At 42.2% G+C, this 13,562-nt stretch overlaps 1 protein-coding gene across 2 annotated transcripts; it reads right to left on the reverse strand.

Annotated features, from left to right (window-relative positions):
• Positions 1–3,765: 3,765 nt before the first annotated feature.
• On the reverse strand, positions 3,766–11,841 carry LOC139560304 (profilin-2-like). 2 transcript variants are annotated; one of them, XM_071376955.1, is made up of 3 exons: positions 11,450–11,841; positions 9,041–9,233; positions 3,766–5,717 (listed from the first exon to the last, which is right to left on the reverse strand). In XM_071376955.1, the coding sequence occupies exons 1-3, from the start codon at positions 11,576–11,578 to the stop codon at positions 5,620–5,622; spliced, it is 420 nt and encodes a 139-aa protein (XP_071233056.1). In that variant the 5' UTR covers positions 11,579–11,841; the 3' UTR covers positions 3,766–5,619. The 2 variants fall into 2 exon arrangements, with proteins under 2 accessions (XP_071233056.1, XP_071233055.1); XM_071376954.1 differs by having other exon boundaries at positions 3,766–6,042; positions 11,450–11,765.
• Between the last annotated feature and the right edge of the window lie 1,721 nt (positions 11,842–13,562).

Below are 13,562 nucleotides of genomic sequence, written 5' to 3' on the forward strand. Positions count from 1 at the left end.
TAGTTTTTTTGGTGCAAATTTAGGAAAAATATAAAAATCACATGTATGTAAGTATTCAGACCCTTTACTAAGTACTTTGTTGAAGCACCTTTGGCAGCAATTTCACCCTCGAGTCTTCCTGGGTATGACGCTACAAGCTTGGCACACCTGTATTTGGGGAGTTTCTAACATTCTTCTCTGTAGATCCTCTCAAGCTCCGTCAGGTTGGACGGGGAGCGTCGCTGCACAGCTATTTTCAGGTCTCTCCAGAGATGTTCGATTGTCCTGAAGCTACTCCTGCGTTGTCTTGGCTGTTTGCTTAGGGTCGTTGTCCTGTTGGAAGGTGAACCTTCGCCCCAGTCTGAGCGGTATGGAGTAGGTTTTCATCAAGGATCTCTGTACTTTCTCTGTTCATCTTTGCCTCGATCCTGACTAGTCTACCAGTCCCTGCTGCTGAAAAACATCCCCACAGCATGATGCTGCCACCACCATGTTTCACTGTAGGGATGGTGCCAGGCTTAATCCAGACGTGACGCTTGGCATTCAGGCCAAAGAGTTCAATCTTGGTTTCATTAGACCAGAGAATCTTGTTTCTTGTGGTCTGAGAGTCTTTAGGTGCCTTTAGGTGCCGGGTGGCGCAGTGGTCTAGGGCACTGCATCGCAGTGCTAGCTGCGCCACCAGAGTCTCTGGGTTCGCGCCCAGGCTCTGTCGCAGCCGGCCGCAACCGGGAGATCCGTGGGGCGACGCACAATTGGCATAGCGTCGTCCGGGTTAGGGAGGGTTTGGCCGGTAGGGAGGGTTTGGCCGGTAGGGATATCCTTGTCTCAGTATGTAAAAAAAAAAAAAAAAAAAAAATGTTATAAAATGTATGCACTCTACTGTAAGTCGCTCTGGATAAGAGCGTCTGCTCTTGGCCGGTAGGGATATCCTTGTCTCAGTATGTAAAAATGTAATAAAATGTATGCACTCTACTGTAAGTCGCTCTGGATAAGAGCGTCTGCTAAATGACTAAAATGTAAATGTAAATGTTTTGGCAAACTCCCAAGCGGGCTGTCATGTGCATTTTACTGAGGAGTGGCTTCTGTCTGGCTACTCTACCATAAAGGCCTGATTGGTAGAGTGCTGCAGAGATGGTTGTCCTTCTGGAAGGTTCTCCCATCTCCACAGAGGAACTCTGGAGCTCTGTCAGAGTGACCATCGGGTTCCACCTCCCTGATCGAGGCCATTCTCCCCCGATTGATCAGTTTGGCCGGTTGGCCAGCTCTAGAAAGAGTCTTGGTTGTTCCAAACTTCTTCCATTTAAGAATGATGGAGGCCACTGTGTTCTTGGGGACCTTCAATTGCTGCAGAAAATATTCTGGTACCCTTCCCCAGATCTGTGCCTTGATACAATCCTGTCTCGGAGGTTTACAGACAATTCCTTTGACATTCACTGTCAACTGTTGGACCTTATATAGACAGGTTTGTGCCTTTCCAAATCATGTCCAATCCAATGAATTTACCACAGGTGGACTCCAATAAAGTTGTAGAAACAGCTCAAGGATGATCAATGGACACAGGATGCACCTGAGCTCAATTTCGAGTCTCATAGCAAAGGGTCTGAATACTTATATAAATAAGGTATTTCTTTTTTATATATTTTTTAATAAATTTGCCACAATTAAAATAAAATAAAAATACGTTTTTGCTTTGTCATTATGGGGTATTGTGTGCAGATTGATAAGGGAAGTGTTTTATTTAATCAATTTTAGAATAAGGCTGTAACTTAACAAAATGTGAAAAGTCAATGGGTCTGAATACTTTCTGAAAGCACTGTAAAAAACGCTAAACAGAAAATGTATTTTCATTTGTAAAATTAATTAGACCAAGCTTATTTCTACAAAATAAAAAGTGAACAGAATATTTAGACAAGTTAGCTGGCTAACTCCATAATCCTGCCTTGTAGTATACCTCTGGCATTCATCAGCAATGTCTGGACAGAGAAACGCGCCCACTATATGCACTGAGATTGACAGGTGTAAGCAGCGGTCATGATCCCCTGCTCAAATGTTGCATGCATAAACCAATGGTTGCTGCCACGTTATCGACTGTGCCATCGGGCACCAGATTGCCCATATGGTGTATATTGTGCTTTCAAGACAACTGGGAACTCTGGGGGGGAAAAATCTCTCTAGGGTGATTCCACAGTTTTCCGAATTCCAAGTTGGATGACCGTTCAAAAGGATTTTCCCCAGTCGGAGTTAGTTTGTTTCCAGGTTCCCAGTTGTCTTGAATGCGGCATTAGGTCAGGGGAGAACGACTGGCCCCTCTCATTGAGGACTTCCAAGTTCAAGGCAAACCGGGGTACTGCAGGCAATGTTTTCAGAAAGCAGGATCCCCCATTATAGTCAATAGGTTGCTTTTTATATATATTTTGTTGTTACAATTAACTGCCGAAAATGCTGTTATCAAGGTAATTTCCTTAGTATGTGACGTTAGAGATCAGCATGTGGGAGAAGTCAGCGCTCAGGGATGAAAGACGAGTTTCCCACTAGTAATTACAAGTTGGAGGGGCGTTCAAGTGGATTCTTCCTAGTCGTATGTGGTAAATACAACCTACCCACTTTTTAATGAACGCAGCATTATACGATAAAAACCTCTCATGCAGTGTTTACACAGGCAGCCCAATTATTGTCAAAAGAGCTGATCGGATTGGTCAAAACGACCAATAAGTGGTAAAATATCAGAATTTGACTGCCAATGTAAACGCAGCACCTAGTTTGGGAAACCGTGGTCTAGTGCACAGAAGGCTGAGGGGAGAACGCCTCATAATAATGGCCGGAACAGAGCTAATTTCCACAGCGCCAGAGTCCACTGGCGGTGAGCTTCACACCACTCCAGCAGACGCATGGCATTGCGCATGGTGGTCTTACGCTTGTGTGCGGCAGCTCGGCCACGGAAACCCATTTCAAGAAGCTCCCGACTAACAACTCTTGTGCTGAAGTTGCTTCCAGAGGCAGTTTGGAACTCAGTAGTGAGTGTTGCAACCGAGGATGATCCCGTTCTGTGAGCTTGTGTGGCCTACAACTTCGCAGCTGTTGCTCCTAGACGTTTCCACTTCATAATAACAGCACTTACAGTTGAGCGGGGCAGCTCTAGCAGAGCGGAAATTTAATGAACTGACTTGTTGGAAAGGTGGTGCCCTAGGACGGTGCCACGTTAAATCACTGAGTTTTTCAGGAAGGCCATTCTATTGCCAATGTTGGTCTATGGAGATTGCATGGCTGTGTGATCAATTCCATACACCTGTCAGCAAAGGGTGTGGCTGAAATTGCTGAATAAACTAACTTGAAGGGCTGTCCACAAACTTTTGTATATAGTGTATGTGATTAGTTGTATGTAAAATACCTATCCAGGCATTGTAAGATCGGTAAGGCGTCAGCAAAGCCTGGGCAGAGGAACGCTCACATTATGTTCTAGCAATGTGGTGCTCGACCGCAGTCGATGACAAGGAACGCAACTATTGGTTGATGCATGCAACGTCTGAGCAGGAAAACGCTAACTATGGCTGCATTTACACAGGCAGCCTAAATCTGATCTTTTGCCCAATTATTGGTAAATACCAATTAGCGGAGAAAGATCCGAATTGAGCTGTCTAAATATGGCATATATTGTAGTGTCTTGCACGTTTTTTCACATCTCCTACTCTAATGCTGCATAATTTTTATCATAAAGATCAGTTTAATCAAATAACTCAACTACAGAATTGAAATCAGTTAATAAATCAAGAACACACAGGGTTACAGTTCTGGTTGGAATAGCTTTTATTTGATCCGTCTGTAAACAAAAGGTGATTTATCAATTTATACAATTTTCCCCAAATTTTGAAAATGCACATTTCATAATTTTGAATCCAAATGCATAAGAGGAAAATGTATTTTTTTGGTCTGTACATAGTCCACAAAGCCTGGAGTGTATCGGTTGATGCCAAAATATCCCGAAGGAAATTGCCATTGAAGTTAGTCCTTGCTGGGGCAGCAGTTTAAAAAAAGAATAATCTAACTCAAAGTAGCAACAGACCAGATCTGTGTTATGGCACAGGATACACAGTTTTTCTTAGAAAGTTTTCACAAGACAACTTAGTGTTCTTATTCCAACCAACACCATTTTTCATAAATTTAGTGTACACACTATCACTATTTTCATATTTTTTTTGTAATTTACTGTTAAGTACCGTGCTATGACAGTTGCTGATACACATGATGATAAGTAGAGCACTAGGCAATAAATTCAAAGAGTTTGTTGCCCAGCAGAGCTTGGGTTTACAGTCAAATGCATTCAGTGAGAATACCACAGGTGTCAAATGAGACTGCAATTATCTGTTAACAAATGATCAGCAAATCAATTCGTGTTTTAAAGTCATCATAAGAAGCAGTGTGTTTTACAGTCATCTGAAGTATAGTCTAATGATTACAGTCAAACAGAGGACAACAATCATCCTTCACAATGATTTGAAGCAATTCTGAAAAGTCCCCTAACTGTGACATAACAATTGGTCCTATGGAAAATATAACTTGCCAACTTGACAAAACATGGTTATGTAGGGAGTCGGGACGATACGCTGCACAATACATCGGCAGCGTGAAATACAGGAGCTGGCAGATGGAATGTCCATGGAGACTTCAAGATGTAGTGAGGGTTCATGGGAGGAATTTCTATCAACAAAAAACCTCAGCAATACTGATTTGATCTGCCATTACAATATTCCAACACCACAATGACGTTTAAGACCACATTCAAGTTACAACAGCAAAAGCATTTGATGGAAGACAATGCAAAAGAACAAAAAGTGGTCTGACTCAGGGGTTTTAAGGTGTATGTATCGAGGATTATTCTGGATTTATGTAGTATCCAATGACAAAGCAAGAAATTGAGGGCTGAATGAAAATAACATTTTGCGGGAATATAAAAGTTTTGGGAAGGGCAAGGAGAGTTCAGCTCTGTATGGTTAAAGACAGGGTTAGGGTCAATTCCATTTCAATTCAGGAATTACACTGAAATTCCAATTCTCTTCAAATAGGAAAATGTGGAATTGGGTTAACTTTCTGAATTGTCTGGAAATAAAATGGAATTAACCCCAACCCTGCTAAAAGATATGCATGCAACTTTCAAATCCTGACAAGGAAGCCACCCGGAGAAAAGGAAAACAATACCAGCCGGTTATCTCTTCAGTACGCTCATAAGGCATTGTCCCATCCAAAACTATCTGCACCATTGAATGACACAGACATTCACAGTGTGATTCCTCATCGTTTTCCAATTGCTAAGTATTTGTTTTTACAAGCCGAGTCCAAATTTGGTATACACTTTATTACATTATTCATTTCTTTGCACATGTGTTTTGGTAAATATAAACTTCAACAATTTGTTATTGTAGTGTCAGAAATAGAGTTGAGTACATCCTGTAGTGTTAATACTCTGAGAAAGAACAGGGAGATAGGAGAAGAAAAAAACAAACATGAATTAACATGAAAAATAAAATAAGGGTGTACATAAAAATGGAACTGGGAGAGAAATGCATCTGTTAACTAATCCTGGAAGTACTGTCAACACAATGAGGGGGAGCCAGAGGGAACTGCTAGGTGGGTAGACAGGCTGCCTTAAGATCCAGACTTCCTCAGGTACTCAGCCATAGTAAATGCTTTCTTGTTGAGTTGTCCGCCATGGACCCCTTCTTTTCCCATGACTAAAACCAATGCTGGAGCACACAAGGAAACAAAAGGGAAAATGACAAATTGACAAGAAAGTATTTTTCCCCCGCTAAAAGTGGGGATAAAGGTGACATAGGACCTTACCGCCACCATTACTCTCCATTGCTATTAAAGTTTCCACGACATTTGACTGCTTGCAGGAGAAATCTTAACAGCAATATTTTATTTTCTCTTCTTTATGTCCCTCAATTTTAACTAAGCAAGCTTGGTGACACTAGAACCCTGAATCCCTCAAGTATTTTGCCATTGAGTATGCCTTCTTATTCAATCCACCTCCATGGACCCCTTCTTTGCCCATTACAAGAACCAAGACTGAAAGAGAAGAAAGGAAAGGGGAAAGTTTAGAGCGATCAAAGGGAAAGACAGTCAAGTGAGGAAAAGAAGGTTAGTGAGCCTATGGAAGTGTTTCCCCTATATTCATTTAGCAGAGGTGGCCCACCGCTGAATTGTTGCTACCTCTGCAAAAAATATAAATGAATAAAAAAATATATAAATTTCTGCCAACACACACTTTTAAATGGATAGTTGTTGGCTCAATGACTGGAAGTTAATGGGAACAGCTACCACTGCTGAAAAAAATCATAGGGGAAACACTGTACAGTTGGCATAACAGAAGTTAAAGTTATGGCTTGTGTGTGTTATAGTTTTTATTTTTATTGATAGTTCCATATCGGGATATTTTTTTAATCGTATCGTTTTGACAACTTCACAATATTATTTTTACACAAATTGGCTGTACCTGCACGAAAAAAAAAACTATTTTTCCATCATAGTTTGTTCTTCATCTTCTTTTGAAATATTTTTACGAGGATAACACTTTGCATATTGCTACGCTACCAATCATCAATGTCATTGCCTGGATTCAAGCATATGGACAATGTACAGAATTGTATACAGACCTGACCGTAACTTCAAGAACACGGCTTGAGAATTTATTTTCTTTCTATAAACTGAAGCCTTACATTAAACCAAGTAGGGCCTTTTCTTCACAAGTCACCTGACTACTTGCAAACAAGTTCAATGCACAAATGTTTTGGATAAATGTTTCAAACAGATAAATAATGTAACTGAACAGAAGCTGTTCCAACTGTACAGAAACCAGGAATAAGCCAAATTACCTCTAAAAAAAGTTATCTATCCTTTAGGAGTGTATGCAATATGATGCTCAGGCACCTGAACGTATCTCTGGTTTATTAGTCCACCTTTTACAGTGTCATAACCCCTCTACAGAGCACTTCAATCACTACATGCATATAGGACCTTCCCTCTGAGGTGTGGGGGTCCCGTGTGGCTCAGTTGGTAGCGCATGCCACTTGCAATGCCAGGGTTTTGGTTTCGATTCCCATGGGGGGGGGGACCAGCACAAAAAAGTATGCACTGACTACTGTAAGTCGCTCTGGATAAGAGCGTCTGTTAAATGACTAGAACGTCAAAAGAGTTGAATGTGGCCAACATAAGGTAATGTGGGTGGGGGATGTGTGTGGTATGTTTTTAAAGCCACTTCTACACTCAGGGTTATTACAGGGCTCTACAGTGCCGACCACTTTTCTTGCATATGCACCTACATATTTTGCTGTGCCACCTGGAATTTTAATTTAGGAGCATCAGTGTGCCAATACAAATGAAGAATTCTAGCTTTATCACCTCCTTTTTCATTGTGCTCCTAAAATTCTTTGTGTGGTCCTACATTTTCAAAATAGGCACACACGTGCTCATTGTAAAAATATGTCAGCGTAGAGCCCTGTATTAGTGATGGTAGGGGTAAAGTGGCACAGGGAGACTGGACAGCCACCTACCATTTCTCTTCATAATACTTGGCGGTGTCTTGCCCAAAAACATTTGAGGCAGAATAACAAATGCAAGCAGCATATTAAAAATTTGACATTGCCTTGAAAATGGAAGTCCATGGACTGCTAGTTAATCAAAATGTAGGCTACAAGACCCGTTTTGCCTGCGCCAAAATGTAGAGAGACATTGTAGGCTACTGTCCAGGGAGACGATATAGAGGGCTAGAAATGTTAAACAGACTACCTTAACAGCATGCATCTAAAATGTTAGTGAGGTTGACAACCACCCAATAGTTAAGAGGCAAGAAGAAGCCGAAAAAAGGTAAAGACCCTCAAAGTTGTTGATTAGACTCAAATGACAGATGTCAGTAAGGACCACAAAGGCAGATGGACTTAAGAGTAGGCAAACCTTGACTTCTTGTTTCTTTACTTCTGCCATTTCAATACACTAACTTGAATGAGACTGCTTGTGAATTAGGCTTACTTTTTCTCATACAAAGCATGGATCTTCATAAGTAACATCTATGTACTTTGCCTCAATGGACACATCTGGCCGACCGGTGATGAAATTCAACAAGTTCTCTTCGATTTCTATTTTATACCCCCCCCCCCCAATTTCCTGGTATCCAAATTGGTAGTTAGTCTTGTCTCATCGCTGCAACTCTTGTACGGACTTGGGAGAGGCGAAGGTCGTGAGCCGTGCGTCCTCCAAAACACAACCCAACGAAGTCGCACTGATTCTTTACACAATGCACGCTTAACCCGGAAGCCACCCGCACCAATGTGTCAGAGGAAACACCGTACACCTGGCGACTTGTCAGCGTGCACTGCGCCCGGCCCGCCACAGGAGTCGCTAATGGGACAAGGACATCCCTGCCGGCCAAACCCTCCCCTAACCTGGACAATGCTGGGCCAATTGTGCGCCACCCCATGGGTCTCCCGGTCACGGCCTCAAAACCAGACTCAAAACCAGAATCTCTAGTGGCACAGCTAGTACTGCATTGCAGCGCCTTAGACCACTGCACCACTCGGGAGGACAAAGTTCTCTTCGATTTCTATCCCAAAGTCACAGCAATGTCCTAGCTTAAATTGTACCATTGACTATATTGATAAATCAAATTGCACATGTTCATATTTCCCTTTGCAACACAGATATATGTTGTGCTGTATTCTGTTTCATAGTAAAAAAGCTGCATGATGTACTAATATGAGAACAGAGCACTAGAACGAATCATCACCACCAATCCACAAGATGCTTGCATTGACTAGAAGGCAACACTTGAATATTTTAGGCTGCGTTAGAAAGGCAGCCCAATTCTGATCTTTTTCATTAATTGGTCTTTTGACCAATTAGATCAGCTCATCTGAAAAGATCCGATGTGATTGGTCAAAAGACCAAATAGTGGGAAAAAGATCAGAATTCCGCTGCCTGTTCCAAAACGCAAACTTGTAGGATGGATCTGGGGCTATAACGTTGCAATCACTGAAATGTTTGTTTACCACTAAAAGTAGTCACCCTTTACCTTTTCCGGCTTTGCCTACAGTAACGTTGTATGTTGGCTCTCCTCCTTGACTCTTTGTCCTGATGTCCATTGTCCAGTCCCCTTCATTATGGAGGCTGTCTCTGATGACCGAGCACTTCTTCGAACCCAAGGTCATGCCGTTGGTGAAGAAGCTAGCCCTGTCCTTTCCAATGAGGACATCAATTTCTTGAGGCTGAAACACAGTTAAAGTGCACTCACAAAGTTAATGCAGATTAAAAAGTGGACATGTAACATTTAGAAATGGCAGCGCTACTAAAAGCATCTGGAATGGGGTGCACAACTGGATTTAAGTCATATTTTGTAAAGAGGGTATGGCAAGAGGGATGGTATCTACCAAAAAGACAGCAACGAAAGTTCTTCGTAATGCATAGGTGCTATTTTATTAATTTTTGAAAGCTGACGTCAATTTTTGTCGAAGCTCGTATTTTTTGGGGTGGGTGCGACTACCCTGACCTATTTTATTTTATTATAAATACACTGAGAATAATGAATAAGTAGTACAGCACTTAAGTCTACATTCAAAATGCATTAGTGGAGTTGGCTAGCTACACTTGTCTACAAACTAATCTAACTAGCTACACTGTAAAAAAACGCAACATGTAAAGTGTTGGTCCCATGCTTCATGAGCTGAAATAAAAACTGTAATTTTCCATAAGCACAAAAATTTCACAAATTGTGCAATTTGTTCACGTCCCTGTTAGTGAAGATTTTCCTTTGCCACGATAATCCATCCACCTGAGGTGGCATATCAAGAAGCTGATTAAACAGCAGCACCTTGTGCTGGGACAATAAGGCCACTAAAATGTGCCATTTTTTCACAACAGAATTCCACAGATTGAGGGGGCGTGCAATTGGCATTTTGACTGCAGGAATGTCCACCAGAGCTTTTGCTCAAGAATTGAATGTGACCAGATCCTGAGGCCCATTCATCCACCTCATGTTCAGCATGATAATGCATGGGCCCACGTCACGAGGATCTGTACAAAATTCCTGGAAGCTGAAAATGTCCAAGTTTATCCATGGTCTGCATACTCAGACATTGAGCATGTTTGGGATGCTCTTGATCGCGGTGTACGACAACGTGTTCCAGTTTCCGCCATATCCAGCAACTTTGTACAGCCATTGAAGAGGAGCGGGAAAACATTCCACCGGCCACAATCAACAGCCTGATCAACTCTATACAAAGGAGATGTGTTGCGCTGCATGAGGCAAATGGTGGCCACACCAAATTCTGACTTGCCTTTATTTTTTTGCCACGCCCTTGCCTTTTTTTTTTTTTAAGGTGTCTGTGACCAACATACATACAGCATATGTATTCCCAGCCATGTGAAATTCATAGATTAGGGACTAATGGATTTATTTCAATTGACTGATGTCCTTATATGAACTGTAACTCAGTAAAATCTTAGAAATGGTTTAGTTTACATTTTTGATCAGTATAGTTAGTAAGCTCACCCATTGTGGATGGCATGGGAGAGCCGCCATCTTGGGAAGCAACAAGGCAAGTTAGGTCCTGAGTTACGCAAAACGCTTAAGAACTCTTTCTGCAACTAGTTAATATTAACTACTACCTTGCATATTTACTTAGTTAACTAGCTATAACATAACATGTCGAAATGTATCTATTGTCTCGGTTCTCCAAATGGAGACATTGGGTAACACGCCGTTATAACTAGCTAGCACACCCGTATAGAATAAACAGATTAGGCAGGCCGTTAGCTGACGCTTTGGCAAGTGTAGGTAGGTAGCTAGCTAGCCACATTAGCATGTTGGCTAACTTGACTATGGTATCTGACGTTAACTTTAGACCACGACACTCATTCATTGGATCTAACGTTACCGTGCTCCCGAGTGGCGCAGCGGTCTAAGGCAAGCGTCACTACAGACACCCTGGTTCGAATCCAGATTGTATCACAACCGGCCGTGATTGGGAGTCCTATTGGGCGGCGCACAATTGGCCCAGTGTCGTCTGGGTTTGGCCGGTGTAGGCCGTCATTGTAAATAAGAATGTTCTTAACTGACTTGCCTAGTTAAATAAAAGGTGATATTATAAAAATAAAAATAGGTTGTCTAGCAAGCATGCCAGCTAAGTAGGCTAATTCTGGACAGCTAGCTAACATTGTTAGCAGCCAGGATAAATCCACAACAGTTTTAGCCTAATATTATTGGCCAAGTCTAATTGTACATATGACGTTAGGAATAGCAAACTAGCATGCTAACGTATCTAGTTTTAGCTAACGTTACTCGCTTGCTGGCCAAACGGAATGGACGGTGGAGCTAGCTAGCAAGCGAACTCGTTAGCTAAACTAGGTTCGGCGAGGTTGTGATCATCCCTGCCAGCATTCATTCTGATTCACATTTGTTATTGGTTTCCATTTCATTTCTTACCGTTATGTTGTTAAAAGTACCACCGGCATGTGCTGCCCAAACGTATTTGGCGTCCGTATACCCAACAATGGCGGAATCCTGACAGCTGCCATCCGCCATCAGGTTATCCACGTAGCTTTGCCAAGACATGTTGAAATATACAGCTCCCTATGAACTCCGAAGTGTAGTTTATGGGATAAGACAGTGACAGCCGATTTTGCGCTGCTTACGGATCAATTTAGTGTCTCTAATTGTACCCCCACTTCGACGTTCACACACGTCTTGGCTCGGGCAGTAAAGAAAGCCAATGTAATCAGGCAGCGCATGGGTGTAGTCTGCGTCAGATCACTCCGCACAATGGACTCACTGGCGCTTTAGCATAAGGGGCGGAAGAATAAAAAAGGACATGTCCTGCACTTCAGAGTTCTCTGGAGTGTCTTCACGTTTTTGTACTGCATAATAAATTTTTCTCGAAACTTTATTGTTGTCAGTTAAATTGAGAAATTCATAGACAGGGTGAGTGTCTATAGCATGTTACTGTAGTAATGTAACAACACCCTTCCTGATTTGTGGACCTCTGTATATTATTTCAGACAATATTGTAATAGAGTACCACACTTTGACTCATAATACCCATAAAACCTAGCGGTCAAACAGGTAAATGGGTCCAATCAATTTTCCACCATTCATTTTTCCCATAGAGGATTTTAAGGCATGTGTTTCGTGTAGGCTAACCTTAGCTTACATGTAAAACTTGTCAATAATCAACTGACTGGCTTTCTTGATGTCTATACTATTCTCTCTGGTATGCAATCTGGTTTCTGCTCAGGTTATGGACGTGTCACTGCAACCTTAAAGGTCCTCAATGATGTCACCATTGCCCTTGATTCTAAGCAATGTTGTGCTGCTATTTTTATTGACTTGGCCAAAGCTTTTGATACAGTAGAGCATTCCATTCTTGTGGGCCGGCTAAGGGGTATTGGTGTCTCTGAGGGGTCTTTGGCCTGGTTTGCTAACTACCTCTCTCAAAGAGTGTAGTGTTTAAAGTCAGAAAATCTGCTGTCTCAGCCACTGCCTGTCACCTAGGGAGTACCCCAAGGCTCGATCCTAGGCCCCACACTCTTCTCAATTTACATCAACAACATAGCTCAGGCTGTAGGAAGCTCTCTCATCCATTTATATGCAGATGATAGTCTTATACTCAGCTGGCCCCTCCCTGGACGTTGTGTTAAATACTCTACAACAAAGCTTTCTTAGTGTCCAACAAGCTTTCTCTACCCTTAACCTTGCTCTGAACATCTCCAAAACAAAGGTCATGTGGTTTGGAAAGAAGAATGCCCCTCTCCCCACAGGTGTGATTACTACCTCTGAGGGTTTATTAGTCACCTCATACAAGTACTTGGGAGTATGGCTAGAAGGTACATTGTTATTCTCTCATCACATTTTATATTATTTATTGATTTATCCGTTATTTTACCAGGTAAGTTGACTGAGAACACGTTCTCATTTACAGCAACGACCTGGGGAATAGTCGAGGAGAGGAGGGGGATGAAAGAGCTAATTGTAAACTGGGGATTATTAGGTGACCGTGATGGTTTGAGGGCCAGATTGAGAATTTAGCCAGGACACCGGGGTTAACACCCCTACTCTTACGATAAGTGCCATGGGATCTTTAATGATCTCAGAGAGTCAGGACACCCGTTTAACGTCCCATCCGAAAGACGGCACCCTACACAGGGCAACGTCCCTAATCACTGCCCTGGAGCATTGGGGTATATATTTTTTGGGACCATAGTAAAGAGTGCCTCCTACTGGCCCTCCAACACCACTTCCAGCAGCATCTGGCATCTGGTCTCCCATCCAGGGACTGACCAGGACCAACATATCAAAGCTGCAGTCTAAAGTTAAATCTAGACTTGGTTTCCTCTATCGTAATCGCTCCTCTTTCACCCCAGCTGCCAAACTAACCCTGATTCAAATGACCATCCTACCCATGCTAGATTACGGAGACATAATTTATAGATCGGCAGGTAAGGGTCCTCTCGAGCGGCTAGATGTTCTTTACCATTCAGCCATCAGATTTGCCACCAATGCTCCTTATAGGACACATCACTGCACTCTATACTCCTCTGTA

The sequence above is a fragment of the Salvelinus alpinus genome, chromosome 30 (assembly GCF_045679555.1).
Source record: "Salvelinus alpinus chromosome 30, SLU_Salpinus.1, whole genome shotgun sequence".
In the NCBI taxonomy this organism is placed as follows: domain Eukaryota; kingdom Metazoa; phylum Chordata; class Actinopteri; order Salmoniformes; family Salmonidae; genus Salvelinus; species Salvelinus alpinus.

Excerpts from the sequence above, each read along its gene's own strand:
- LOC139560304 (XM_071376955.1), bottom strand. The coding sequence starts at position 11,578 with ATGTCTTGGCAAAGCTACGTGGATAACCTGATGGCGGATGGCAGCTGT. Across the intron at positions 9,234-11,449 it reads GTACTTTTAACAACATAACG|CCTCAAGAAATTGATGTCCT; the intron begins GTAAGAAATGAA and ends ACTGTGTTTCAG. Across the intron at positions 5,718-9,040 it reads TGTAGGCAAAGCCGGAAAAG|CATTGGTTTTAGTCATGGGA; the intron begins GTAAAGGGTGAC and ends TGTGTGCTCCAG.